Raw genomic sequence first — 23,852 nt, 5'->3', positions numbered from 1 at the left:
CTTTGCTCCCATCTGCCATGTGTTTCGATGACCAAAACCTGCATTTGCAATAAGATCTTGGCAATTTCAACAGGACCAGATTTATGCCATTGAAGCGAGCTCCTACCCTAAAAGCGAGAGCTGCAGATGTCCTCGCTGCAGCTTAGTGGTCCCCCGCGATCTAAGACCACCATCCATGGTGCCACGACACCACCGCAGGAAGAGCCAATTTGGCGCTGCATTGGTTTGAGAATCTGCGGTGAGGGAAAAGGAGTGTTAGAACCCATTCGCTTTCATTTCCAAATACTCCAATTCCATGCGCCCTGGGATTGATTCGAGGCCGAGGCTCCTCCATGCAAGCCTCACTTTTGTCCAAGACCAGGCCCTTGGTGGTAAAAGGTCAAAAAAGCGGGCAAACAAGGCTCCCGTTCCATTTTGACGGCTAGAAGCTGCAAATTGACATACGACAAAGGGGAAAAAAAAAGGGTTGGGCCTCGTTGGCTGACAAAGTGAGGCGGGTGATTCTCTTGTCCTCAAGCCCCCGAACGTTCCGCCATGAACCTTCCTCTCGACGGTGAAGACACCGGATCTGGGCCGTTTCTGTTGGCTTTCCCACTAGTTCGCTTTCTTCTTTCCTGCCGTTTTCCGTGGAGACTCGCTTGAGAGTTACCGGATTTGTGGGAAACTGGTTGGTTTCATTTGTCTACGGATTATGTGCAGCGACCCTGTGGATCATGCTCTTCGACGAGGGGGGTACGCGGTCCCCTGTGCCATGCCATTGACATGTTGTGAGACCATATACCTCCGAAGGATCGGGCTTGGAGATTAGTACATGTCCGATAGAGACCTGCCTTATCCGTCTCCGTTTCTGGTGGGATTCTTATTTAATGAGCCAGGGTATCAACTACCCTATTTATACAGGATGCTTCGTCCTTCGGAGATCTGCCAAAAGTCCCAAAAAGAGCTTCCAGGCACGGGCCGTTTGTGTCGGCGTCGATTGACATCAGACCCTAGCTCTTCTTTCGCCTCACTTCAACGCCTCACCTCTCAGCCTTGAAAATGTCGCGTGTCCAGCAGTACTGGCTTCCGGGATACGGGCTATCCCGACACATTGTCCTAGGCCATATCCAGTACTTTCTTGGACCAAGTGCAACAGTTAGACCCTTTGCCTACCAGGCATGTCTTGCCATTGCTTTCCACTACGAGCTCTATATAGCCCATTCTAACCAGATACCATTGCAGGGACGCGAAGGTTACCTCATCAATGGTGTCCCACTTACGCGGGTCTGTTTCCCCATTTTATTTAAACATGAATTGAAGTTGGAGAAAGAGAAAGAGAAAGAGAAAGAGAAAGAGAAAGAGAAAGAGAAAGAGAAAGAGAAAGAGAAAGAGAAAAGAAAACAATAATTGCAGGTTACTAACTCCTCAAATAGGAACAAATTGATGATCTCGCGATAATGTCCCGAGAGTACGAGAAGCAAGAAGCTACCCGAATGGCGCACAACACCAGCGGCGGCTCAACTTCTAGCTCTAGCAGCGACCACTCCTCAATTCAATCTGAGCCATACATCAATGAAATCATCCCTATTAATCAATCCGGATCACGCAGGCAACTAGACTCACGGGGCGGTCGTTGAAGCCAATTTCATTTCCTTGCTTCCATCCATTGGACTCGGTGTTTCTTTTACAGCCCTTGGCTCCGTCCTAGGATTCCGTCGGCCAGGACTTTCCTGTATGGCCGCCTAGTACAGCTCCATTTGGCATTTTTTTAAATTGTTCTTCGTGCCCCGGAGCATATCGTGGATTGCACAGAGACATTGGCCACATGGATATCTAAATCCTGACACTGTTGCCCAGGTGGAATCCTTGGATTACAGAAGCCCCTGGACGGAACAGTGGAAGGAAAGGAATCCCAGTCCTGGGATGGAAACGGCGTTTGTGGGCAATAGCGTAGCCCTGTTTTGAGCTGATAGGAACATGTGCCTTTTGTCTCGCTCTGGTATACCCTGCTCTCTTATTTCTCGTGCTCTTGAATATCTCTTAGTGTGTTGTAACGCGAAATTTGAAGAATACCGGATTTAGAGCTGTTCGTCCATAGCGAATTATATGCTAGGCTGATATTTCGGACTGAGGGGGAAAGAAGACAAGAGGACTGATCCTTTGAACTAGATAGAGGTTATGCACTGGGGCTAGAAGAGGCAAAGATGGACATCAAATGGGTTCAATGCTAACATACTGAATGTAATGAATATTTTGAACGCGATGGCCATAGCATGTAGTTACGAGGTATCAATAATAGAGCGGGGCATGGATAATGCCCTAACTTAAGAACAAGAATACTTTTGGAACAAGGGTATTGTCAAAAAAGACATCATCTTTCACTCATCTCTATAGACCATTCGTAACAGCATAGATAAATCAGACCCTAAGATCAAAGAGTCTACTACATCATATCTCCATCTTTCATCTTTTTTTCCCCGCTCCAAAGATTTGACGGGGGCGCCATGATTCTCTGGCTGCTTTTTGGGGCCCCTCTCTCCAAACCTCCAGGGTCAGAAATGGCCAATACATAAAGAGGTCAAGCAAAATATCCGACAGAGGAAGTAGAAAATATGGGGAGAGAGTGTGTGCATAAGAACTGCAAGACTAAAGAGGTAAAGAAATAAGTGTGGACCCCCGAAAAAACGCCAGCCGGATGCCACTCTGCATGGAGTCCCCAAACAACCGTGTTGTGACCTACACGGGGAGATCACTAAAAATGAGGCAGGCAGAAACAAGGTGGAAATCACATAAGAGAGAAAAGTTCAGTTTTCAACATCAAGGTCATGCGGATGTTTTTATTTTGCAACAGCCGAGCTCAAGACTTGTGTGCGGAAGAAGGCACCCTTGGTCTTCTCGATGACTTGCTGGTAGACAGACTGAGGGGGGTGGTTCATGATAACAGTGCCCTCCTTGTAATCGATCTTGGCGTCAACCCGGGTATCGCGAATAAGGTTGACAATCCACTTCTCACCCTCATCCTGGTTCAGACCGAGGCGAGTGGAAAGGTCCCTAGAAAAAAAGAGAAAAGAAAACCCCGTTAGTTTGTAGTTCGTGCGAATTTCCCAATATAACAACTTACTTGATGTCAATACGCTGGTGGATCTTGCAGTAGCTCTCGGAGATGAGGTGGCGGGCAGCGTCGACGAAAGCATCGGCGGCCGACACAAGGAAGAAATCGCTGCGCAGCACATCCTCTGCCTCGCCGAGCTTCTTCTGTGCTTCCTCGAAATCGAAATCGACGTAAAGGGCCTTGACGAAATCGGTGACGGGGTCGGTGTACTCGTAGTCCTCCTGGCGAACAACGCGGATCAGATCCTTCAATTGCTTCTGGTAGACACCGGAGTGCTTGTGGGGGCGGCTGCGGTTGGTGATGACAGCGGCGGCGAGGTACCGCAAAACCCAAGGGCAGCTGGTCTGAATGGTGTTGATGTAGGCGGGGGAGAAGAAGAGGTCGGTGAGGACGTCGCGGGCGGGGTCGTGGTTGAAGAAGGGGAACAGCGACCAGTGAATAAGCCAAGAGCGGTTGGTGAGCTGAGCCAGGGGGTTGTTGAACAGGCGAGTCTCAATTGAGTCCTTGACCTTCTGGACCTCCTCCATAGCACCCTCCCAGTTGGTGGTCAGGATCTCTGATGCGAGCTTACCCCATGTGGCGGCGGCAACCTTGTCGTTGTCGGTGGACAGAACACGGAACTGGTAAAGCAGCTCAGCGGCGTTTCCATAGCTGCCGCAGCTGTACTGGAACCGTCCGTAGTCGTGGAGAGAGTTGACCATCTCGTTGGTGACACCGTGCTGCTCCTCGAGGAATCGCAAGTTGGCGGCCTTGTCGCTTCGCAGGTTGCCCACGACCTCCTCATCCTGCAACAATTCGGTAATCTTCTCGCTCTGATCCTGGTAGTGCTGTAGCTTGGCCAGAACCTCCTCGCGCTTCTTCACAAACTCTTCGGGAATGGTGTCGGAATCGTTGATCTCCTGCCACAAGTTGGCGACGTAGTCGGTCATGTTGGTGTGCTTAAGGAGCTCGTACTTCGCCCGGGTGATTTCCTTGTCCTCCTCATCGCCGGTAGCGCTGAACTCGAGCAGGGGGAAGACCAAGTGACGGTCGAGGTACGGGATGAGTCGGGGGAGCAAATCATGCTGGGAGGCGATCTCCTCGGCGGACTTAGGTGAGTGAGCAGCAGCGCCGCTGAGCAAATTCTCAGCGGTAGGGGGGCGTTGTCTGCCATATTGAATATCAAAAGATGGCAGAAGGGGTTTAAAGGTCTAGAGGGGGATAACAAAGGCCAACCGCGATCAATGGAGAATTTGCAGATTGTGCGGGCGTCGGTGGCCCTAAACCCTTTTTGGAAGTGGGTGTTGAGAAGCGGTGGCAGAAAATCTGAGCAGAGGAGCATCAGATGTCGCTCTCCGATCTTCCCAGCCCTCTGCCCCGATATCCCCATCTTCTCTAACCAGGTCTTTTCTTTTGAACCTTTAGAACGCGACAAATGGCGTCTATTCTACACTCGGGCCCATCCTCGGCCATGCGAAAGCAGGCCACCACCACTCTTCGCGTCAACCCTGCACAGTCCGTGGCTTCCGTTCAGAGATGTAGTTCATTTTCCACATTATGTCCTCAGGCAAGCTTGAAAGCTTCACGTAAGTTACTTTTTGTTTAGTTTCATTTTGATCTCTTGATTTCTTTGGATCTACAAGAGCAAACCCGAACCCTCGGATCTTGCAATATTTTGTAGCCAACAAACAAGAGAGAAGAGAGAATGAAAAAAATAATACACACGCATATATGCCGTGTTGGTTTCGCCTCGACAGAGCAAAGAGCGCATGGCTAACCCTTTATATCAGATCGTCCTCAATACTCTCTCCCTACTCTCCCTACCCGCCAAAGCCGCACTTTCCTCGCTCATCTCGGCCGTCAAGCGCAAGCCTTGAAAGAACAATCCACCGCCCCATCTGAGACCTCACCCCCAGCAAAACCCGACCAGAACCCCAGCCGGACCCTGCGCCTCACCAATCTCCCCTATTTCGTCCGTCGCACGGCCTCCAATCAGCTGCCTGTCTACGTCGTCACAAAGGCCGGCGGTACCAAGCAACTTACCAAGCTCCAGAAGACCGAAGGCGATCTGGACGCTCTCCGCAACGACCTGGCTTCTGCCCTGGGTGTTGTTGACGGAAACAAGCCTAACCCGGATGTTACTCTCAACCGACTCACTGGCCACATCATTGTCAAGGTATGTTCGCTTTTACGGAGCAATTGATCACCACGCGACAGAGACTGATATGTCTTATTAGGGCTGGCGCAAACCCGAGATTGTGAACTTCCTCCAGGAGCGGAAATTCTAAATTCTTTCTTCTCTGATACCTCAGATCTTATCTCACATGTCCGCGATCGAAGCATCGCAATCTTTCAAGTGGCCCAAGATTCACACCCCAAAAAGCATTATCATACCCCTATTGCGAGGGGTATGCTAGAGTATACCTATCGGAGAGATCAAGAATCAAATCATGTCCAATCCAAGGGAGGAGAAAGAAAGAAACGAACGCTCACGGTGGTCCCTGATGTGGATGGGTAATATCTATTTCCTTGATCTCTCTCTCCTATTCCCTCAGTGCATACCTTAATCTCGTTGCGGGTGGTTTTTCTTCTCATTTTTTTTTCTTTTCCTTTGGTGTTCTGTGTCTTATCTATCCGGTCGTGTCTTCTGGCGTGCACCTGCTTTTTGTTTTTGTTCTCTTGCTTTTTCTCTCTACCTGTAACACTTCAATATGTACATTTTGGATGACTCGATGGGTGCTAGTGCTTTTACATGGAATGACCACATGCATATCCATTCAGGAAACTTGGAAACTTGTAACGATGCCCAGGATATATACCCCGGCAATTGGAAAGTATGCCAATGTAGGCCACTGGCAGATCCGTTTTCAAGACTCTAAATCCCAAACCACTTCGGCGAGCGGACGGAATTGGAGGCTTGCGTGTCCTCTTCTGTCTTCTGCTGAATGCTTTGATGTGGCTGACGCCAACTACGAACCTGTGTTAAGCCATGAAGCTAATATTTACGACTTTAAATGGAAGCAATGGTCAATTGGTCATGATGCAAGTATCTCTCGATTTGCGTCGAGGGTATTTTGAGCATTGTACACCGAATCAGAACAGAACGCTATCTCACGAGAACAAAAAATAAAATCCCCATCACCCACCAGCGCCCAAAAGTTAAGAATAGAAAGACTGACAGTCGACATGAGTACAAATGACATGAGAGAAAATCAAGATTGTCGTATATGCTAAGTGGGAGAGGATCCGACTCCCCCCAGGCGGGACTAGCTACGAAACTAACCTGTCACCAGCGCATTAGAGGTTCATACAGATATCATTTACTCCGCCAATCGAGCATATGTGAGGAGCTGGCGAACGACACCACCGTCGATGTTGGGGAGGAGCAGTGCACCTAGCAGGCTCTCTTTTCTAGGAAGGATTCCGGATGGGATGTTGAGAGGGGAGGCGTTATCGACTTGCTTTGATTTTTCGGCAAGTCGACGTAGAATCCCCAGTCCTCGGTTGACAATAGAGCTGAAGGCGTATGCATCAGCTTCGGCTTGACTTCTTTGTCGCATGTTGATTTGTGGGATGCGTTCCGTGCACAGTGCGCAAGAAAGTCGCAGGAGATGGACAGCGAACCCGTCGACTGACTCAAGCCATGCTTTGGCAAGAGCGCCATCTGCGAATGTGGTGAGGACATCGGCCGACAAAAGACCTTGCATCAAAAACACTTTTCGTGCATCCACGACAGCCATGGGCTTTTTGTCGGGAACACAAGAAATGGCTAGGCCAAACGCGCGGGTCAACAATTCCGGCTGCGGGGGTGCAGCCCCATCACCAGAGAATATGGCTTTGAAGAAAGTTCGGTTTGGGTCATCTCTAGCCAACATCTTGGCAAGCCCATCGACAGCAGCTGGTGTGTATCGATCAACCGAGGAGTTGAATGTAGTGAACATCACTTTCCCGGAGGGTGATATAGGTTCAGGCTCGGGTGAGAACGCCAACAGGAAAATCAGCAGGTTTAGTGCTTCATCCTTGCCGGGGATTTGAACAACATGCGCCAAGTTACTCAACAAGATCACTGCATCCTTCATAAAGTCTAGCGTGTTGTGGCTTGTGCGTAGGAACTTCTTGCGAGTTCCCATGTAACGAAAGACGGAGGAAAACAGCTGGGCGACAGGAGGAATGCCAAGAGGTAAGAAATTCGTCTCGCTGAACGAGAAATTGCGCAGAATAGTGGTGATACAGATGAGTCGATCAACGGCCCGATCTAATTCGTACTCGAGACTTCCAAATTCGGGAACATCTGCAAGCGATGTGTTTTCAGCCTGGCAATCCCGTGTGACTTCATCATAAGAACGTAGAACCATAGTATCTGACTCTTCCAAAGTGTGTTGTGCTAGGAGATCAGCCTGATCCTCAGCACAGTCGATCAGGCTCTCTACCAAGTCATCACAATTCTCCAATGATATCTGAACAGATGGTTCACCAGAAAGTGTGGTGAGGGTATCTAAGGCAACCCGGATCTCGGCGTAGATCCCGGACTTGAGCGCCATTGTCAGCGCGTGAATATCAACAACTCCTAATTCTGCAAAGGCTGGCACATCTGGCTTTAGCCTCGAGATATCCTCGCCAATCTGGTACATTTCATCAACGGCAATAGGCCCATGGAAGCGACTTCCTGTCAGAACCATAGGTTTGTATGTTTCCTCAATAGGTCGTTTTACTAGCTGCTCTGGCTTTTGTTCTGGCTGTCCTGGCTGCGGTTGACCCGGAACAGGCGTAACGCCCTTCCCAGATTGCGGGGAAGGAGCCACAAACTGTCCGGTAGTGACTTCGGTGGGTAAGACGGGTGGTTGTGACGTCCTCGAGATGCTTGACCGATGTCCGGCCTGAGCCGGCCTACTTTGGCTTCGCGCATGTGTCGGCGTAGCAAATCCATTCACAGGGTTCCCTGGACCATTATTATGAACTGACATGTTATTCTGGGGGGACTGTGCCATTGCCTGAGCTTGCTCAAAGCCTGGATTGGGCTTCACTGAAGGTGACTGGAATTGACTAGGCTGCCGCGGTATCCCGCCTTGTTGCTGTTGCTGCTGTTGTTGCTGTTGCAACTGTTGTTGTTGTTGTTGCTGCTGCATTTGGTCCGCCATTTGTTTTTGTTGTGAGCTGATGAAGGCCTGTTCATAAGGAGCCAAGTTCCTTGAGTGGTGAGCTTGGATCTCCTGGGCGGCCATAGGGTATTGCATTTGGGGAAATTGCAGCTGATGTGCAACTGCTGACCACATATTTGTTGCTGTAACCTTCTTTGATCCTCCCATCTTCATCACCGTAGCGTAGAGCTGAACAAGGTTGATCGGACGACCACTGACTATAGGATTTGGATCCATGGGAAGATTCTGGCTCATCATGAATTTTTGCAATGAGCGCAGGAATCCTTCCGGGTTATTGGGTTTAGGCATGTTGGACTGCATGTTTGGTGGCATTTGTCTCATTCCTCCCATGGGCTGCTGAGGATTGGCCATCGGGTTCATACCTCCTGGAACCGGCCGTCCAGCCATTGCAGGATTGCGCTGTTGCTGTATGGCATGCAGCCGCTGCTGTTGATTTGCTAAAGCTTGATGGTAGCCTTGGGGTACTTGTTGCATGCCATTGAACTGCGCCTGCATCGATGGTTGAGGGGCTCCCGAGGTCATTCCACCAAACTGCTGCGCCTGCATAAAGTTGGCATTCTGAGGCGTATTCACACGGCTACCGTGGTCCGATTGCGATGGAGACATATGGGGTCCAGCATGTGGGCCAGCGGGCGAGAAGGGGCTCGGAGAAGCCGTTCCCATACGAGCGCTTTGTTGATCAAAATCCTGCATACTGGGTGACTGCGTTACATTCGGAGATGCTCCTTGCTGAAGATGCTGATATGGCGTTGGGTGTTGCGGGAATTGCGGATTGCCATTGGCCGGTCCTTGATAACCTGGAAATGGCTGGTGAGGGGTTTGGGATCGTGACCCTGTCACGCCACCCGGTGCTGGCCTTGGAGACATGGGCATGCCATCTTCTGGCCGAGCTCGCTTTGACGGAATCACTTGGTTTGGATTGTGGAAGCCTGGGGAAGCGTTCCGCGGCACGCCATTGTTGAACATGCGCTGGAATTGGGATGGATCCTGGGGAGTCGGGGAGCTATGAAGGAAAGCAGTTGAGGGATCTATAGTGGATGGATGGAAGGCGCCATTATCCTGGCCAGGAATATTCGAGGCGTCGGCAAGCCAGGCATTCATGTCGAGCGGTTTTGCCAACCCATTTACCTAGGACAGGTCAGCATTTGAACATTGGATGTACCATCGCTAAAATGTGCAAATATATCATATAGCAATCAAAGAAGTGTAGGGTTTGGTCCAATGATGGAATATCATGTGGACGCGTCGGAGGTGCGATGTTTGGGGTCGCGCGCGCGCAGACCCGGTCGCGACGTCAAAGAGAAGGTGGGGATGGATAGAAAATATTGGAGATAATATGAGGGGAAAGGAGGGGAGAGAATGAGGTACATACCGATAAGGCTGGAGTGACTTAAATTCCGCTTTTTTTTAAACGGATGACTGAAGCCGGGTCCCGGAATTGGCAGATGGGGGGATATGAAGGGGGACAGAGGTTGGCCAGGTGAGGTCACGTGGATAGAAGCCTAAGGCAACAAACCACGGAGGATGGAGGGAAGGCGTTAAAGATGACCGGGGGGAAGGGGGAAAGGTAGGTAAGAAGGCTGGCTAAAATGTTAGCAAATCATGGACAAGTTAAGGTCACTCTTGGTCTTCAAAGAGCCAAGATAATAATAGTAGGAAAGCTCCTCCAGTAAACCAGGGACAAATGGGGGTTACAGAACAAGGCATAAAAAAAAAGAAGGGGGGTGCGTGGCCACAACCAAATAATATCAATACAAGTAAATAATAATAGAGTAGAACGATAAAAAAAAGCAAAGCAAATAGAAATAAGAATGGCGTACCTATCAGTTCACAAGATCCGTTCAGTTAGGGATATGAAAGGGGAAGTGGAGAGAAGAGAATGAGGGAAAAATTGACAGTCAGAGCTTTTCACTGGTAAATCACCCACGCCTGTTAACTTGTGTTACTATATTGTTAGTTTCTGCTTCTTTTGTCTCTTTTTTTTTTGTCCAGGGGGTTTTTTTCCCTTAATCTTTTGGTTCTTTTCTCTCTCTTTTTTTCGGTTTCTTTTTTTTCCCTTGTTAGTCTGGATTTCCCATTGGTTTTGTTATCCTCCCGTTCAGAGCGGGTGTTGCCAGCCTCAACCCGCATATGGAAGAGACTAGCCACACAAGAAATAATGGGAAATGCTAGAGAACAGAGTGAATATGAAGGAAACCTCTTGGGGAATCTCTTAGAAATCTATTTCCAAGAGAAATTTCCCATTAAAACCCCCCATCTTCCCCTCGTATTTCAATGTAAACGATGATCCATTCCAACGGTCTGCCCAGGTGGCCGAGTCAGGTTAGATCGTATACACTTCAACCCAATTTAGATCTGAGGTCAGCCACCCAGTCCATAAATTTCAAAGGGAAAAAATATTGCCATGAAAAATGGGAGTCTTTCCAGACCAAAATCTGGGGGAAGGGGAAAAGAAATAAAAGGGAAAAGAAAAAAAAAAAAAAAGATCTAGAGCCGTGACGGTGACCAGTGGGCGGTTCTCCTTATATAAAGCTCGGACTAGCGTCTGATAATCACGTTGATGCGCGCCCAATCCTCCGGAGTCACCAAAAATTCGAGGTCAATAACTAAGAATGGAATGATCTGGGTCTCCCAGTGAACCCCGTGCAAGGATCCGACTCGATCCGCATGGGAAATCATGACGGCTTTGGTACCTGTCCCACCTACCGTTGTCCCGGCCTACTCCACCGCTAGAGATGATTGGATCAACTTTTCTTCATTTCCCTTATGTAGGGCTTTGAGGGGCAATCTTGAGGTTATGGCTAACTCGAATGGCAAGGATGCTCGTAACTGTCTCAAAAGTCTTTGTACATGGTGGTCCAAAATAGGATATTCTCCTGAGTTGGACCTGATCAGGTGTCCAAACTGACATGCTTCGTGCATCCTACATCCCACTACGGAGTAAACGAAACAAATACCCCGGGCAAATAAGCCTGAGACCCCTTGTCATTGGCTCCAGGACTACATATCCCGCAGTAGCCGCTGGCGTCTGACGAAAGATTTAGATTGATACACCCACCCAAGACCAGAGTGGTGTGTATATTTGGTATCCAGACAAGGTATAGGGAGAATTGTGATCAGAAATATCAAGAATTTTCAAGGTTCTATCTAATTTATCTCATAGTTCTAGGTGAGATTTGCACTGCAAGTTGACGGGCGCTTGATTTGGTAGTACCGTATCGCTAATTGCCACAATATATAATATATTCTAAAATTCAAAAGATGGATTGATGATGGAGTAAACCATATATATGTACACTGTAATATAGAAAACAATCAGCTATGAAACTAACAATGCATTTTTCATATCTCTAAATATTCCAGGGTTGGAACTACCAAATCTCGAAACTGTTGGCAAGACCACTGATTGACATCACGTGATGGATAAGCTTCCGGGCCCATAGCATCGAAAGCTCCAGATGGCTCAACTCCGAGCCCTTCACACAGCGCGTTATTCACAAACCATCTTCAAAGCACATCACATTTCTCTTTCATTTTCAGCTGATACATATACTCTCCTTTATTATCTTGCTCGCCATTCAAAGTATCCACCATGGGAGACGTTGCCGTGGAGAACCCGGCGAACAACGTCACGCCTCTTACCAAGCCAGGTGCGCTTGACGCCCTTGCCAACTTGGATTCCCTCGATGGCACAGGGGCTGATGGAAATGATGAATATGCTACTCTCAAAAGGCTACAGAGACATCTCGAGTATGTCTGACCACGTTTGTTGGATGGTGTAATCTGTACTGACGTCGAACACAGGTATATCCAACTGCAGGAGGAATACATCAAGGATGAGCAGAGGTATGCATATTGGATTCTGTCATTGAAGATTTGTATCAGTACCTAACTTCCATCGTTCAATACAGGAGCTTGAAGCGAGAGCTGGTTCGGGCACAAGAAGAGATCAAGCGCATACAGAGTGTGCCATTGGTCATCGGACAGTTTATGGAGGCAATCGATCAAAAGTATGCCTCTCCGTATTTTAGGTCCAAAGGCGAGATGGTCATTTGCTAATTCATATCTCCAGCACCGGCATTGTGCAAAGCTCGACGGGTTCTAATTACGTCGTCCGTATCCTCTCCACTCTCGACCGCGAGAAGCTGAAGCCCTCATCCTCGGTCGCCCTTCACCGTCACTCCAATGCCCTTGTCGATATTCTTCCTCCCGAGGCTGACTCCTCTATTGCGATGCTGGGTGAGAACGAGAAGCCAGATGTGACGTACGCAGATGTCGGTGGTTTGGATATGCAGAAACAGGAGATTCGGGAGGCCGTCGAGCTGCCTTTGACGCATTTCGAACTCTACAAGCAAATCGGTGGGTAGTGATGAAGATCCAGTGCGGCTAATGGCACCGCTAACAGTTTGCAGGTATCGACCCTCCCCGTGGTGTCCTGCTCTATGGTCCCCCCGGAACCGGAAAGACCATGCTGGTGAAAGCCGTGGCCAACAGCACAACTGCCAGCTTCATTCGTGTAAACGGATCAGAGTTTGTACAGAAATATCTAGGAGAGGGACCTCGTATGGTCCGTGATGTGTTCCGAATGGCTCGTGAGAACTCTCCAGCCATTATCTTCATTGACGAAATCGATGCGATCGCCACGAAGCGTTTCGATGCCCAGACTGGTGCCGATCGTGAAGTTCAGCGTATCCTGCTGGAGTTGCTGAACCAGATGGACGGTTTCGAACAAACCAGCAACGTCAAGGTCATCATGGCCACCAACCGAGCTGACACCCTGGACCCGGCTTTGCTGCGTCCTGGTCGTCTGGACCGAAAGATCGAGTTCCCCAACCTGCGTGACCGACGTGAGCGCCGATTGATCTTCACAACTATCGCCGCAAGGATGTCACTGTCACCCGAGGTCGATCTCGACGCCCTGATCGTGCGCAACGACCCATTGTCTGGTGCTGTCATTGCTGCTATCATGCAGGAGGCCGGTCTACGGGCTGTCCGCAAAAACCGTTACAATATTATCCAATCTGACCTTGAAGATGCTTATGCTGTCCAGGTCAAGACTGGACAGGATGATGACCGGTACGTTTCTTGTTCACTTTTTGGGGTTTGCTATATCACTAACTGGTTTATTACAGTCCTGACTTCTACCGGTAAATGCTTGAGTTCCCCGGGAACGTAGGTAGTAGCGACAGAAACTTGGTCTCCCTCACCAGTTGTACTATCAATAATATGCAGGCGCCATGTGTCACAATGTTTGGACGATTCGATCTTTATGGTGTCCGTTTAATCTTTTAGAGTGTAGATGTAGATGTAGATTGCAGATGTAGATAGTAGATTGGTAGCACGACCCCTGCTCATGGACCATTTGCTTGAGCATATGTGTCGAGTTGGCATTCTTTGATACATTTAGATATGTAGGAACACTAATATAAGAGGGAAGCTTCCTAGCTTGAAACCCCCTAGTTCCGGCCTAACAACTTGAATATGCAACCATTTACCTATTTATATCCATATCGAAGCCGCTGGAGACCCGCTAAGCTGGTATCACCAATACATAGGCACATTGTCCAGTCTAAACTATCAATTGATGATGTAGTCGCTAGAGTATCCCATAGCGAAGTTGCTGAGCCAATGAAAGCCTAACTAGTTCCTTGCTTTAATGCAGCTGAAAGCTAAATCTTAAGAAAGGCTATATAATCATTGCCGCTGCCTTCGAATTGGAATATACGCTTGCTTTTGTGAGATATAGTCGTTGAGAGTCTAAGAAGATGGATGGAGATTTTGATAATTGCTAGTGTGGTATTAGCGTATATAACTGTGGTGTACTACCATAGTATAAAGCGGGGTAGGTCAGCCCATAGATGTGATGATAATACAATATGCTGCACAATGAGAGTCATCCTAAAGCGCCTGCTCCCACCGGCGATGATCCTTGCTAATGTTCGGCCGGGGACGGGATTATACTACTGGAAGACCCTGTTCCAAGTCATGTCTAAAGGACCATGGGCCATTTGATCGGTGTGATTTATCTGCCTTGCATTGCCTAATAGGGAGTGTGCCCATTTATGCGTAGATCCCACATTAGGAAACCTGCACAGTCTACATGAGGGTCAATGTTGATATATGATATTGAACTGTGTGGTTGGTCTAGTCATTTGTGATACCCAACCATGTATCTCGAGAGAACCTGATAGCAAACTAGGAAAATTACTCCCGTAAGTATTCTGACAAGCAGTAGTCAAATATGTGCTGATACAGTTGAACGTGAGTATTTGTGGCGCTTCCCCCATTCATAAGATACATACGTTGCGCTATTGACGAATATCGGGTCACCAGATTCCTGGGAGGGCTTTGAAACAAATAATGAGGGTATTTTGTCAACTGTGCAAACCTGTACGTCGTTGGTTGGGCCCCGCTATGCAACGTTGGTCTCCTCGCGTCTCTTCTGTGGCTGGCCGCTGACTTGTGATGTGATAGGTCTGTATAAAAAGGTTCAGCCCAGAAGATTTCCTCATGTTTATAAAGCCCCTCGACAGCTGTGGTGAATTTTACCTCCCAACTGCTTTTCTCAGTGACCAATTGAACTAGCCAACATCTCGTCAATTATATACTGCTATAAGATATAGTCCTATAATAAATAACTCACTGGCCTCCTATGTCGACCATCAACATTGTGAAATACTACTTCTACCGGGGAATGCTCCCTGAAAATCAACAGAGGCTGCGAGACTTGGTCGCCCTTGCCTACCAGACTGCAAGAGACAGGAAACTCTACCCCAAGGCCATCCTCATCAGGTGAGAAGGACTTTCAGCACAATGATCATAATAGTGGCTACAAACATGAACAGAGCTTTAGAGACTTGTGACCATGGTCTTTGGAGAAGATCTTGCTAATGTACACTCGCAGATCTCACGAGCACTCCAGTACCAGTCAAGGAGGTGTACATAAGCCTGATCCCTTGGGTTGGCATGTCACTCTCTGTTTCAAAGACGACGTCCAGCTTACCAACAATACCCATTTTGCTTCTCATGGCTACGTCAAGGGAAAAGGGGACTTGACTTTCCTTCAAGCGACTCATTCGGGGCCGAAGCCAGACTCCCGTCTGAAGTCGAATGGAAAGCCAGTATGGCCTTCTGAAACAGACTTAGATGTTGCACCGGAGATTGGATATGGCCACTTCCCAAATGCTGATAGTGTTTAGAGTTTGGATTACCGAAACATTTGGATCCTGCAGGGTACCAACTGGTCGACACAAACCCAACGCTGGTTGGTGGTGATAGCTGCAGCCTGCAAATTCGCGTTACAATGTGCTCGGAGAATCCAAGAATGGTAGATAAGATGGCTAGTAAAGCTTGTCAGAAATAAAGACAACTACATGGATTTATAGGATATTTACCCAGAAGACCACATAACTGTGGAAATTGGAGTAGCATACATATGTGCATGTTATTGTCAGCATGTCTATTCCAAGCAAGGTTGAAATTGGGAATTTTTGTCATCTTAGAGAGTTAACATACATGTGTAGATACCGCTGAATGGTATGTGCCATAATATACATTGTCGAACCACTGATTGCCGTCAAAACAGAGCAACAGTGAACATTATTTTATTGACACTGCAGCAGCAGAATGGACTGTTACTTGGGTGAGAATTGCAAAGCCAGCTTCACCATTTTACACACTGTTATTTCCCAGGGCCCACTGCCACGAGTGAACTACGCGTACCTCATATTTTACAAGCACGAGGCCTACAAGTTAGGCTTTGCGTGGGATTATAGAACCGCTAGTGACTACGTTAAGTATTCAAAGATGATCCAATACTCAGAAAATTGATAGAAGCGCACGCACGGTGGATACATATCGCGATCTAGATACAAAAGGGCTATCTGCATTTATATTTCGGAGATAGTCTCAGCAGAACTAATTGTAAAGAGCTCAATTTCCAAATGAGTTTTTGGTAGTTAATTGGTTAGTACTAGGGGCTTGGCACACACTTCTTGGATGTATACTTTATAGTTTCCCGAATTCTCCTCTCCAGTGATTTTGGGTCATCCAATGGAAGTTGTGTCCTACCATATGGGGATTGTGGCTTGGTGGTGTTGCTCTGCTGGAATCTGAAACATTCCGTTTGATTTCCCTAGCCACCTTGTTCGCGCGGTCGCTACGGCGACTGACTAAGACAATACGGGTACCTACCTACCTACCGACGACCTCTGGAGGTTCCATGCGCTCTAGACGCCAATCTATCACCTACTGAACACCCAATACGTCAAGCTACAGGCAAACTACCCCTTTCAAAGGATGATCTGGTAGTGGGCATAATCAATCCGCCTTTTACCGCTCAATCATTTACTGGACTCACATTATCCGGGTCTTCGTGATCAAGTCACAAAATTCACTTTGGGCTCGTCAACGAAGCTCTATATGTCAGATGTTTATCCAGCGAACATTTCCCTCGTTGCTTTACTATCCTTGTTCTTGGAAAACTTCTGTTGGTGGACTTGCACGCATGCCATTCATGGCTTTTAAGAACTTCTCGTCTAGTGCTGAGTCTGGTCCGCTCCCCTTCAAATATGTGCCGATAGAAGAAGTCGAGAGACTTGAAAAGTACCAGCCTGGTGGATATCATCCTATCCTGATAGGAGATGTTCTTCATTCCCGATACCGAGTCGCCCACAAGCTAGGCTACGGAGCCTATTCAACCACCTGGCTCTGCCGGGATTCCCAGTCTAATACATACGTGGCAGTCAAAGTCGGAACGGCGGAGTCAAACGATCGAGAGGTTGATGTCCTGAATTACCTCAACCACGTCAGAACGGCGGAGTCAAACGATCGAGAGGCTGATGTCCTCAATTGTCTCAACCACTCTTCTCCACTTGATCACCTAGGGAGTTCGATGATACCCTCTATCAAAGACAGATTCATCCTCCATGGCCCTAATGGTACCCACCCTTGCTACGTGACAACATTAGCTATGTGCAGTGTGTCTAGTGCGAAAGAAGGGTCATACAAACGCATCTTTCAGGCCAGCACAGCTCGCTCGCTTATTGTACAACTCTTACTAGCCGTCCAGTATATCCATAGTAAAGGAGTTGCTCATGGAGGTTAGTCACCATTCTTTATACCATCCGTGGATGGTTTATAACTATATGCTTATATAATAACTATTCTAGACCTTCATACCGGCAATATTCTTTTAGGTCTCCCAGCCGATTTCGATCAGCTCTCAATTGAGGAGTTATACGAAAAATACGGTTCGCCCACGTTAGAGCCAGTCATTCGTTTTGATGGGCAGCCCATTAAGGAGTCCAGTATTCCATCTAGCGTCGTCCCTCCGATCTGGCTTGGAAAAGCTTCAGAGGAATTCTCCCTTCCAGAATCTAGAGTCTTACTTAGTGATTTTGGAGAGGCATACAGACCCTCTATAGAGTACCGATATAGCTCGCACACTCCTATATCCTTTACGCCGCCTGAAGCCCGGTTTGATCCAGAATGTGGCCTTTCCTTTTCAGCTGATATCTGGACACTCGCCTGTTCGATATGGATAATACTCGGCCAGCGCCCCTTATTCGAGGATATACTGGCCACGCCGGACGATATCACAGCCGAACAGGTTGATACTCGAGGGAAATTACCCCTACGGTGGTGGGAGAAATGGGCAGCGCGCCACAGATATTTCGATGAAAGTGGAAAACCAAATCAAGGTCGACAGGTGAGGTCTTGGGAAGACCGCTTTGAAAAGCACATTCAACTCCCACGACAACAGGCTGGAATCCCCGGTTTTGACGTAGAAGAGAAAGCTGCTATTATGAATATGTTACGATCAATGCTATGTTTTGAGCCTGAAAAGCGGTTAACTGCGCGGGATATTCTAAAATGCGAGTGGATGGAGAGATGGGCAGTACCAGACTTTGAAAAATCTCACGTTGGGGAGTGCCGGGGCCGTGGATGATGCTGATCATTCCCCTGGGATGTGTTGTACGTTGAACCTACGATGCAGTGGTGGTGATGACGATTGTCCTTACTTACGAAGAGGCCCTTCTGAGTGAAGTAACTAACCACTGTGTTAATACCGCTGTCCATTCTTTTCTGTCTTATTGATCGAAAGTTATGTTCTTTGAATTATCTTCCCCATCTCAGAATATATCTGGAATTACCACCGCAAGGGTTATTAAAGCCCCGAAAACGCGCCGAAGGCGTGTTATGTGAGAAGCCCAGCTAAGGAGTCAAAATTACTTACAATAGCAAGGCTGGCTGGCCTTGCCAAGCAATAACTATTATGCGTCAAGTTATACAGTAGGAGTTAAAACCCTCATTTTTCTTCATCTAGCATGCCAACACAACATGTTAATTGAAAATGAACGTGGCTCGTGGTATAGGCTCGTATATATTGCATGTCTTCCAGCTTATTCCAATAATTGTCCGGTCTCCTTATCCCATCATGTATAAATAGAGAATCTTGCGAAGGTAATTTCCCGCTAAGGGTGATTTGTGCAACCTAAAGGCTTGAGAGAGGACATCAAGTTTCTTCCCTGGCTGGCCAGGCCGAAACGAAAGAAAGCCCATGTAATTGAAGACCATCTTTAAGCCTCAAAAGTAACGGCTCGAAAAATTTCTTTGTACTGCCCAATTGTGTATTCCATGACTCGGCGAAGTGTTCTCAAAAGAGATATGGTATGTTTAACACTTGTGGTGCGGCCATCCAAGTCAGATAAAGGACCCCAGATACGCTGAAGAAACAAAATTTAGTCATTGCAAACAGACACTGAAGTGTATTACTTACTACTTCTTCCAGAACTCCAGACCCTTCGACCCCGATTGCAATATAGAATTTCCAGTCCTCTCCAACAGTAGTACAGCCAATAAGTGGAGGTAAGTTTTTCACACTCTTGCGTTGTGCGAAAGCCCACATCAGTAGTCCTGTCATCCATACCCCAAGCTGGACCTGCGCCTCTACCAAGTTTTCGTCCGCGGCTTTAATCTCAAAACCGGCGCCCAGAATACGTTTCCCAGTGTGCGGATGGGACATATGGCTGAAGCATTTCCCTGGTGTATTGAGCCCAGCCTGCTCATAGTATACTTTCCAAAAGTCCACAGGTAGACCGACAACTAGGTCCACTTTGTGGTTGTATGTATCGCGGGCTGTGTAGCGAGGTTGGTACTGAGGGTCAACGGACTCTGTTTGACTACAAGAGATTAGCAACAAAGCAGTAGGGTATACGTGTCTTTGTGGTTAAGACACACATGCTCCAACACTCTAACGGCAGTTCTGCAATGGCTCCCTCTAACAGCGGCAGTGCGACCTTGTTCAACCAGGAACCTTCGCTGCGCAGTTCAGTAGCACATTGACACGATGCGTTTGAGATTTTCTGAGCAACATTTTCGTCTGGGCCGAATTCAGAGCCTTGTGTTAGAGTTGCCAGTAGCTGACTCGCAGCGACGCTTTTCGGGTCGGCAGACTCATGTACGTAGACGACCCGTGGAGTGGCGGCGGCTAGTTCTGCTTTTACGCGTGATGGACTAGATGAACGAGACCTGCTACCTCGACTAGCTGCGGAACTTGATGGGGCCAAAGAGGTGATATCGTCAGGTAGACGGACGGAAATGGTAGATGCTGTTTCGGAGCTAGTTCGATAGGGTCTCTTCGAAGGATCTGGCTGTGGCATCGAATTTTCGGTTCCAGGTAATGACCTTTTGCGTTTGTGCTGAATCACTGGCGTTGAAAAAGGCGTCGTTAGGTTGCTCACCAGCTTATCAAACCGATCAGTGTTAGGCGGGGTTTTGGGCACGCTCCTCGCAACTTCCTCAATCCAGGACAATATCGCGACGTTTTGCCCAGCACACATCATCAGGGTGGATTGAACACAACATAGTATATCCCAAAGTTTACTGTTTTTATTCCCTCTCGTCGAAGGACGTATGTTAAGTCAAAATCTGGACAAGATGAGTTGTTGGGAACCCTCTAACCGATGTATCGTTGCTAGAGCAACCATGATGTTATAGAGGATCACGTGATTTTATTTTGCGTTTCAGTCCGCTGACTCGCACCGAGAGATGTTTGGAATGCCCAGGGGTAGTATGACCGGGTCTTAATCGGTGGAGGACTGATAGGAATCCTAGGAAGGCCATTGCCTCATTTTATCGTAACCAGACTAAATGGCCATGCTAGATGGTATGTTATCACATTCCCGCGCATCGTCATTACTCTTGAATATAGAGTTGAGGAGCTTGGTGATAGGCTATACAAGAACATGGATGGGATGTTTCTGGCACTATCGGAGCAGAGACTACGGAGTAGATCTGACGCCTCTTTTTCATGATGCAGGTCAATTCCGACCACAATGAAATATGGGGCAATTTTGCTAATAATACACGCGGGCAGCTTGAAGCAACCGGCGCTAAGATAATCGATCTTGACTATCTGAGTGAGAGTAGCATTGCGGCTGCAGCAAAGACATACGGCGAGGAAAAGTTCCTTTTCTGGACAGTTTCGGCTGCGCCAAAAACCGCAAAACCGGCAATTGGGGCTGGTTTTGATGACCGGAAACCATGATGGTTTATGGCTTTTCTATCTATACTAGTCCAAAGTGATAAAAAAACAAATGTAATTAATTATTATTGCATTTGATTTCGGTCTAAAAATAGGCACTTCTACTAAAGGTTTATCAATTACGGAGTACGGAGTAGATCTTAGGAATATCGCTGTGGACTACAGGTGCCGGGGCTGTCACACACTAGCATTTCTATGTATGTACTAGTATATCTCTCACATACAGATAAACTCAAGTCGGAGTCCAAAAACACTTAGTGTGTTTATTAGCCCGTTTACTGTTTGAGTCATACATTGTACTTTGTGATACCGGCACATCTCAGGTTTCGCCTCATTTGACTAGTTACATAGTAGTAAGCGCTAACGCAGCAAAATGGTACGTCGATATGTGCCATGTGGAGCCCACAAAGCTTGTAGCTCCTTTTCAGAGCTTTTGATGTTACAGGTCCTAGCCCAGCTTAAATATTGGGAGACGATCTCATTCGGCTTGTCTCCTAAAGCGCTTTCTGACAACCCATGGGCATATTCATCACACCTTTGACAGACGCAGAACGAGTATTATCTCTCGACGGATTATAACGCACCATAATGGGGCCACATTTCCAGTAAGTCGCTCAGTTGGATAGGGATAACGCCCGGATGTTTGAGACAACAACTGATTCATTGGTAGCTTGGTATGGATCCATGGTATTCCCCCATCTGTCTCTGACAGCCAACGCACCGAGTTTTTCTCCAAAAATTTCCCGGGTGCCTTGATCAGTCAATTCAAATTCCTAGAGAGAGACGCCGAGGGGCTTTCTAGACCACAGTTTGCCCGTCAGAGGGCACAGCAAACGATCGAAGATCTTTTGCTGCATAGGAAAGATGATTCGGTTAGGCCCCTCATTCTCAATTGATTTTCCCGCGGCAGAGATCTTACAGAGACTGAGATAGAAACATTTACCCATCGTTTTCTTGGGCTACCAGTTGGGAGGGTTTCTGATCAAACAGGTAAACGGAAAAACCCCAGCGGAGTTGCATTACTTATCGAGAACTGAGCATGAAACTTCTTATATAGATCATTGCCTTAGCCGCTGAAAGAGCATGCTTTGATGCTATCTCCTCTCATATTGCCGGAATTGTATCTAGAAACCTTTCCTTCAACCGTCGTGGTGGTTACAGGAGAGAGATGTGCTAACTGACAGCTCAGGTCTACCTTGGCTTCCCTAACCGGCCGTCTGATACTACCCTCTGGCCAGGTCAAGTTATGAACTTGTTAGTTGATTACAGTTCAAGACCTACTGAAGAGCTGTTTGATTTCCTGCGAAATATTTTCGATTCTTTTGACACTGTTGAAATGGACGGTGCAATGATCAGCCAGAAAATGCGGACCATCATTGCTATCGAACGGCAAAATGCTGATTCACCCTTGTACCCGGTATGACATTATAATTCTTTTTATTGGGTGACCTTCGAGAAGAGTCGAGAGAAACTCATGATCTGATATTTTTGTGACGCAGAGCATACGGAACCTGCAAACAAAGCAGTCGCTTGATGAAAGTGTCATTGAAATACCCTTTGCTGTGGATGGCATTTGGCACTCTGGGGAAAATGATGACCATGATGCAACTGACAGACTATGGGGGAAAATCAGGGAGATGGGTGAGACGCATCTAAATACCAGTACCAGCTGTGAGTCAGGTCCCTAGTTTATTCCAGGGCAACATCTGATAGCTTCCAATCAATAGCAAGCTATCCGGAGGAAGTCGAGGAAAGAATGAATCTGCAGACAAGGTGTCTGAAAGATTCAGATACTTGTCGTGTACGTGCAGGCCACATTGCTCCAATATATGCCACTCCGTTGATCTTGGAGAGGGATGCATTCAATTTCGATGATTGGAAACAGACCTCCGAGTCGAGCAATCAGGCCCATTACATTCGAACCCCAGCGGGCTTTGGCTACGTTACTGCTGTATACTGCCTGTCAAACATGATGGGGCAGAATCGAGAGAATAGTGTGTCTCTTAGTTATGCGTTTGACCATTACCACACTAGACCTGTCACTAAACGATCAGTCTGGCTGTCTCTATGCCGCCAAATACTCTTGCAACAACCCAGGGTCTTTTCTCGGACAGCAGCCATGTGCAAAGAGTTGGTCCAGTTGACGCCTCTATCAGAATCAAATCTCCAAACCCTTTTTCTGGGCCTCCTGGAGGTTCTTGACGATGCTTCCGTCTATTTTCAGATTTATGCTCCGCAGATACATAAGGCTTGTGCCGAGGAGCTTTTAGCACATGTCCAGAATATTTCAAGGGCGCTGTCAGCTTCTGTGAAAATAGCTTTTATCCTGGAAGATGATCCGCCGGGGGGTGATCCGACATTCAGCAATGAACCTCTTTCTCCGGAAAATGAAGCTTGGTTCCAAACTCTGCGTGCAGATATTGACAAGTTGATCGTCTGCCGTCTCCTGCAAGACAGACCTCAATGGTACATGCATGAATGGTCATTGATTCAGGCGATATCTAAGGTTCCAACAGTATACTTGTTAAGTTTAGCAAGAATGGGCTGGGAGGGAATACCTGAGTCGCTGGGAAGATCAACAATGGCCAGCCTGACTAACACCCTGCCAACGTCACTAGAAAGCTGGGTTGACGCAAGTCTTAAAACAATCGAGCCCCAAGATGGCCACTGGCTTCAGGCTACCTTAGGCTGGGTAGTGTATGCGGCGAGGCCTCTGTGCCCTACCGAACTTGCCGTTGCTGTGGCCCTCGATGGATTTGGGGAAGCTGAGGCGTTTGAAACGCTATCAGATCGTACAACTTGCGATATCATTGGAGATACATGCAAGGCCATTGGCCCATGGATTCAAATTACCGATGATGATCAAATATTTGCTGATGAGGCGTGTCGCTCTATGATTGCCCAGCGGCTCTGCCCATCATTTAGCCATGAAGCTTTGCTGAGCAACTGTCTGGTTTATCTCGAGCTTGTTCTACCGCAGTTGGGCAAGAATCTCACATATGAATCTACAGACCCTCGGCTTGGCCTTCTTCATTATGCTACGCTTTATTGGCCTCAGCATTGCTAGGAGAGTGAG

The 23,852-nt window shown here is 47.7% G+C and overlaps 10 protein-coding genes across 10 annotated transcripts; 7 read left to right on the top strand and 3 right to left on the bottom strand.

Moving 5' to 3' along the window:
* Positions 1–1,038: 1,038 nt before the first annotated feature.
* Positions 1,039–1,616, top strand: N7479_009217 (uncharacterized protein; the record flags this gene model as incomplete). Its single annotated transcript, XM_057256910.1, has 2 exons — positions 1,039–1,263; positions 1,413–1,616. The coding sequence occupies 2 exons, from the start codon at positions 1,039–1,041 to the stop codon at positions 1,614–1,616; spliced, it is 429 nt and encodes a 142-aa protein (XP_057104368.1).
* Positions 1,617–2,809: 1,193 nt separating this feature from the next.
* On the bottom strand, positions 2,810–4,236 carry N7479_009216 (eukaryotic translation initiation factor 3 subunit E; the record flags this gene model as incomplete). Its single annotated transcript, XM_057256909.1, has 2 exons — positions 2,810–3,030; positions 3,101–4,236. Coding segments are annotated over 2 exons (1,350 nt in total), but the record flags the coding sequence as incomplete, so codon positions are not given.
* A 269-nt stretch (positions 4,237–4,505) lies between these two features.
* N7479_009215 (mitochondrial 54S ribosomal protein mL49) lies at positions 4,506–5,392 on the top strand (the record flags this gene model as incomplete). Its single annotated transcript, XM_057256908.1, has 3 exons — positions 4,506–4,656; positions 4,861–5,246; positions 5,308–5,392. 3 exons carry the CDS (start codon positions 4,506–4,508, stop codon positions 5,356–5,358), a joined length of 588 nt encoding a protein of 195 aa, XP_057104366.1. The 3' UTR covers positions 5,359–5,392.
* A 998-nt stretch (positions 5,393–6,390) lies between these two features.
* On the bottom strand, positions 6,391–9,330 carry N7479_009214 (putative ARID/BRIGHT domain protein (SWI1); the record flags this gene model as incomplete). The annotated part of the gene is made up of 1 exon (XM_057256907.1): positions 6,391–9,330. The coding sequence occupies one exon, from the start codon at positions 9,328–9,330 to the stop codon at positions 6,391–6,393; it is 2,940 nt and encodes a 979-aa protein (XP_057104365.1).
* Positions 9,331–11,821: 2,491 nt separating this feature from the next.
* Positions 11,822–13,380, top strand: rpt3 (proteasome regulatory particle base subunit RPT3; the record flags this gene model as incomplete). Its single annotated transcript, XM_057256906.1, has 6 exons — positions 11,822–11,979; positions 12,034–12,075; positions 12,141–12,239; positions 12,302–12,588; positions 12,642–13,305; positions 13,362–13,380. 6 exons carry the CDS (start codon positions 11,822–11,824, stop codon positions 13,378–13,380), a joined length of 1,269 nt encoding a protein of 422 aa, XP_057104364.1.
* A 1,501-nt stretch (positions 13,381–14,881) lies between these two features.
* On the top strand, positions 14,882–15,428 carry N7479_009212 (uncharacterized protein; the record flags this gene model as incomplete). Its single annotated transcript, XM_057256905.1, has 2 exons — positions 14,882–15,021; positions 15,134–15,428. 2 exons carry the CDS (start codon positions 14,882–14,884, stop codon positions 15,426–15,428), a joined length of 435 nt encoding a protein of 144 aa, XP_057104363.1.
* A 1,316-nt stretch (positions 15,429–16,744) lies between these two features.
* Positions 16,745–18,178, top strand: N7479_009211 (uncharacterized protein; the record flags this gene model as incomplete). Its single annotated transcript, XM_057256904.1, has 2 exons — positions 16,745–17,330; positions 17,400–18,178. 2 exons carry the CDS (start codon positions 16,745–16,747, stop codon positions 18,176–18,178), a joined length of 1,365 nt encoding a protein of 454 aa, XP_057104362.1.
* A 631-nt stretch (positions 18,179–18,809) lies between these two features.
* N7479_009210 (uncharacterized protein) lies at positions 18,810–20,072 on the bottom strand (the record flags this gene model as incomplete). Its single annotated transcript, XM_057256903.1, has 3 exons — positions 18,810–18,956; positions 19,010–19,412; positions 19,471–20,072. The coding sequence occupies 3 exons, from the start codon at positions 20,070–20,072 to the stop codon at positions 18,810–18,812; spliced, it is 1,152 nt and encodes a 383-aa protein (XP_057104361.1).
* A 473-nt stretch (positions 20,073–20,545) lies between these two features.
* Positions 20,546–20,779, top strand: N7479_009209 (uncharacterized protein; the record flags this gene model as incomplete). Its single annotated transcript, XM_057256902.1, has 1 exon — positions 20,546–20,779. The coding sequence occupies one exon, from the start codon at positions 20,546–20,548 to the stop codon at positions 20,777–20,779; it is 234 nt and encodes a 77-aa protein (XP_057104360.1).
* A 2,116-nt stretch (positions 20,780–22,895) lies between these two features.
* Positions 22,896–23,843, top strand: N7479_009208 (ankyrin repeat-containing protein; the record flags this gene model as incomplete). Its single annotated transcript, XM_057256901.1, has 1 exon — positions 22,896–23,843. The coding sequence occupies one exon, from the start codon at positions 22,896–22,898 to the stop codon at positions 23,841–23,843; it is 948 nt and encodes a 315-aa protein (XP_057104359.1).
* Positions 23,844–23,852: the final 9 nt, after the last annotated feature.

The sequence above is a fragment of the Penicillium vulpinum genome (assembly GCF_028829585.1).
Source record: "Penicillium vulpinum strain IBT 29486 chromosome Unknown utg000004l_segment0_segment0, whole genome shotgun sequence".
Lineage (NCBI taxonomy): Eukaryota > Fungi > Ascomycota > Eurotiomycetes > Eurotiales > Aspergillaceae > Penicillium > Penicillium vulpinum.
Note: the sequence above shows the minus strand (reverse complement) of the source record. Positions and strands in the feature narration are given on the sequence as shown.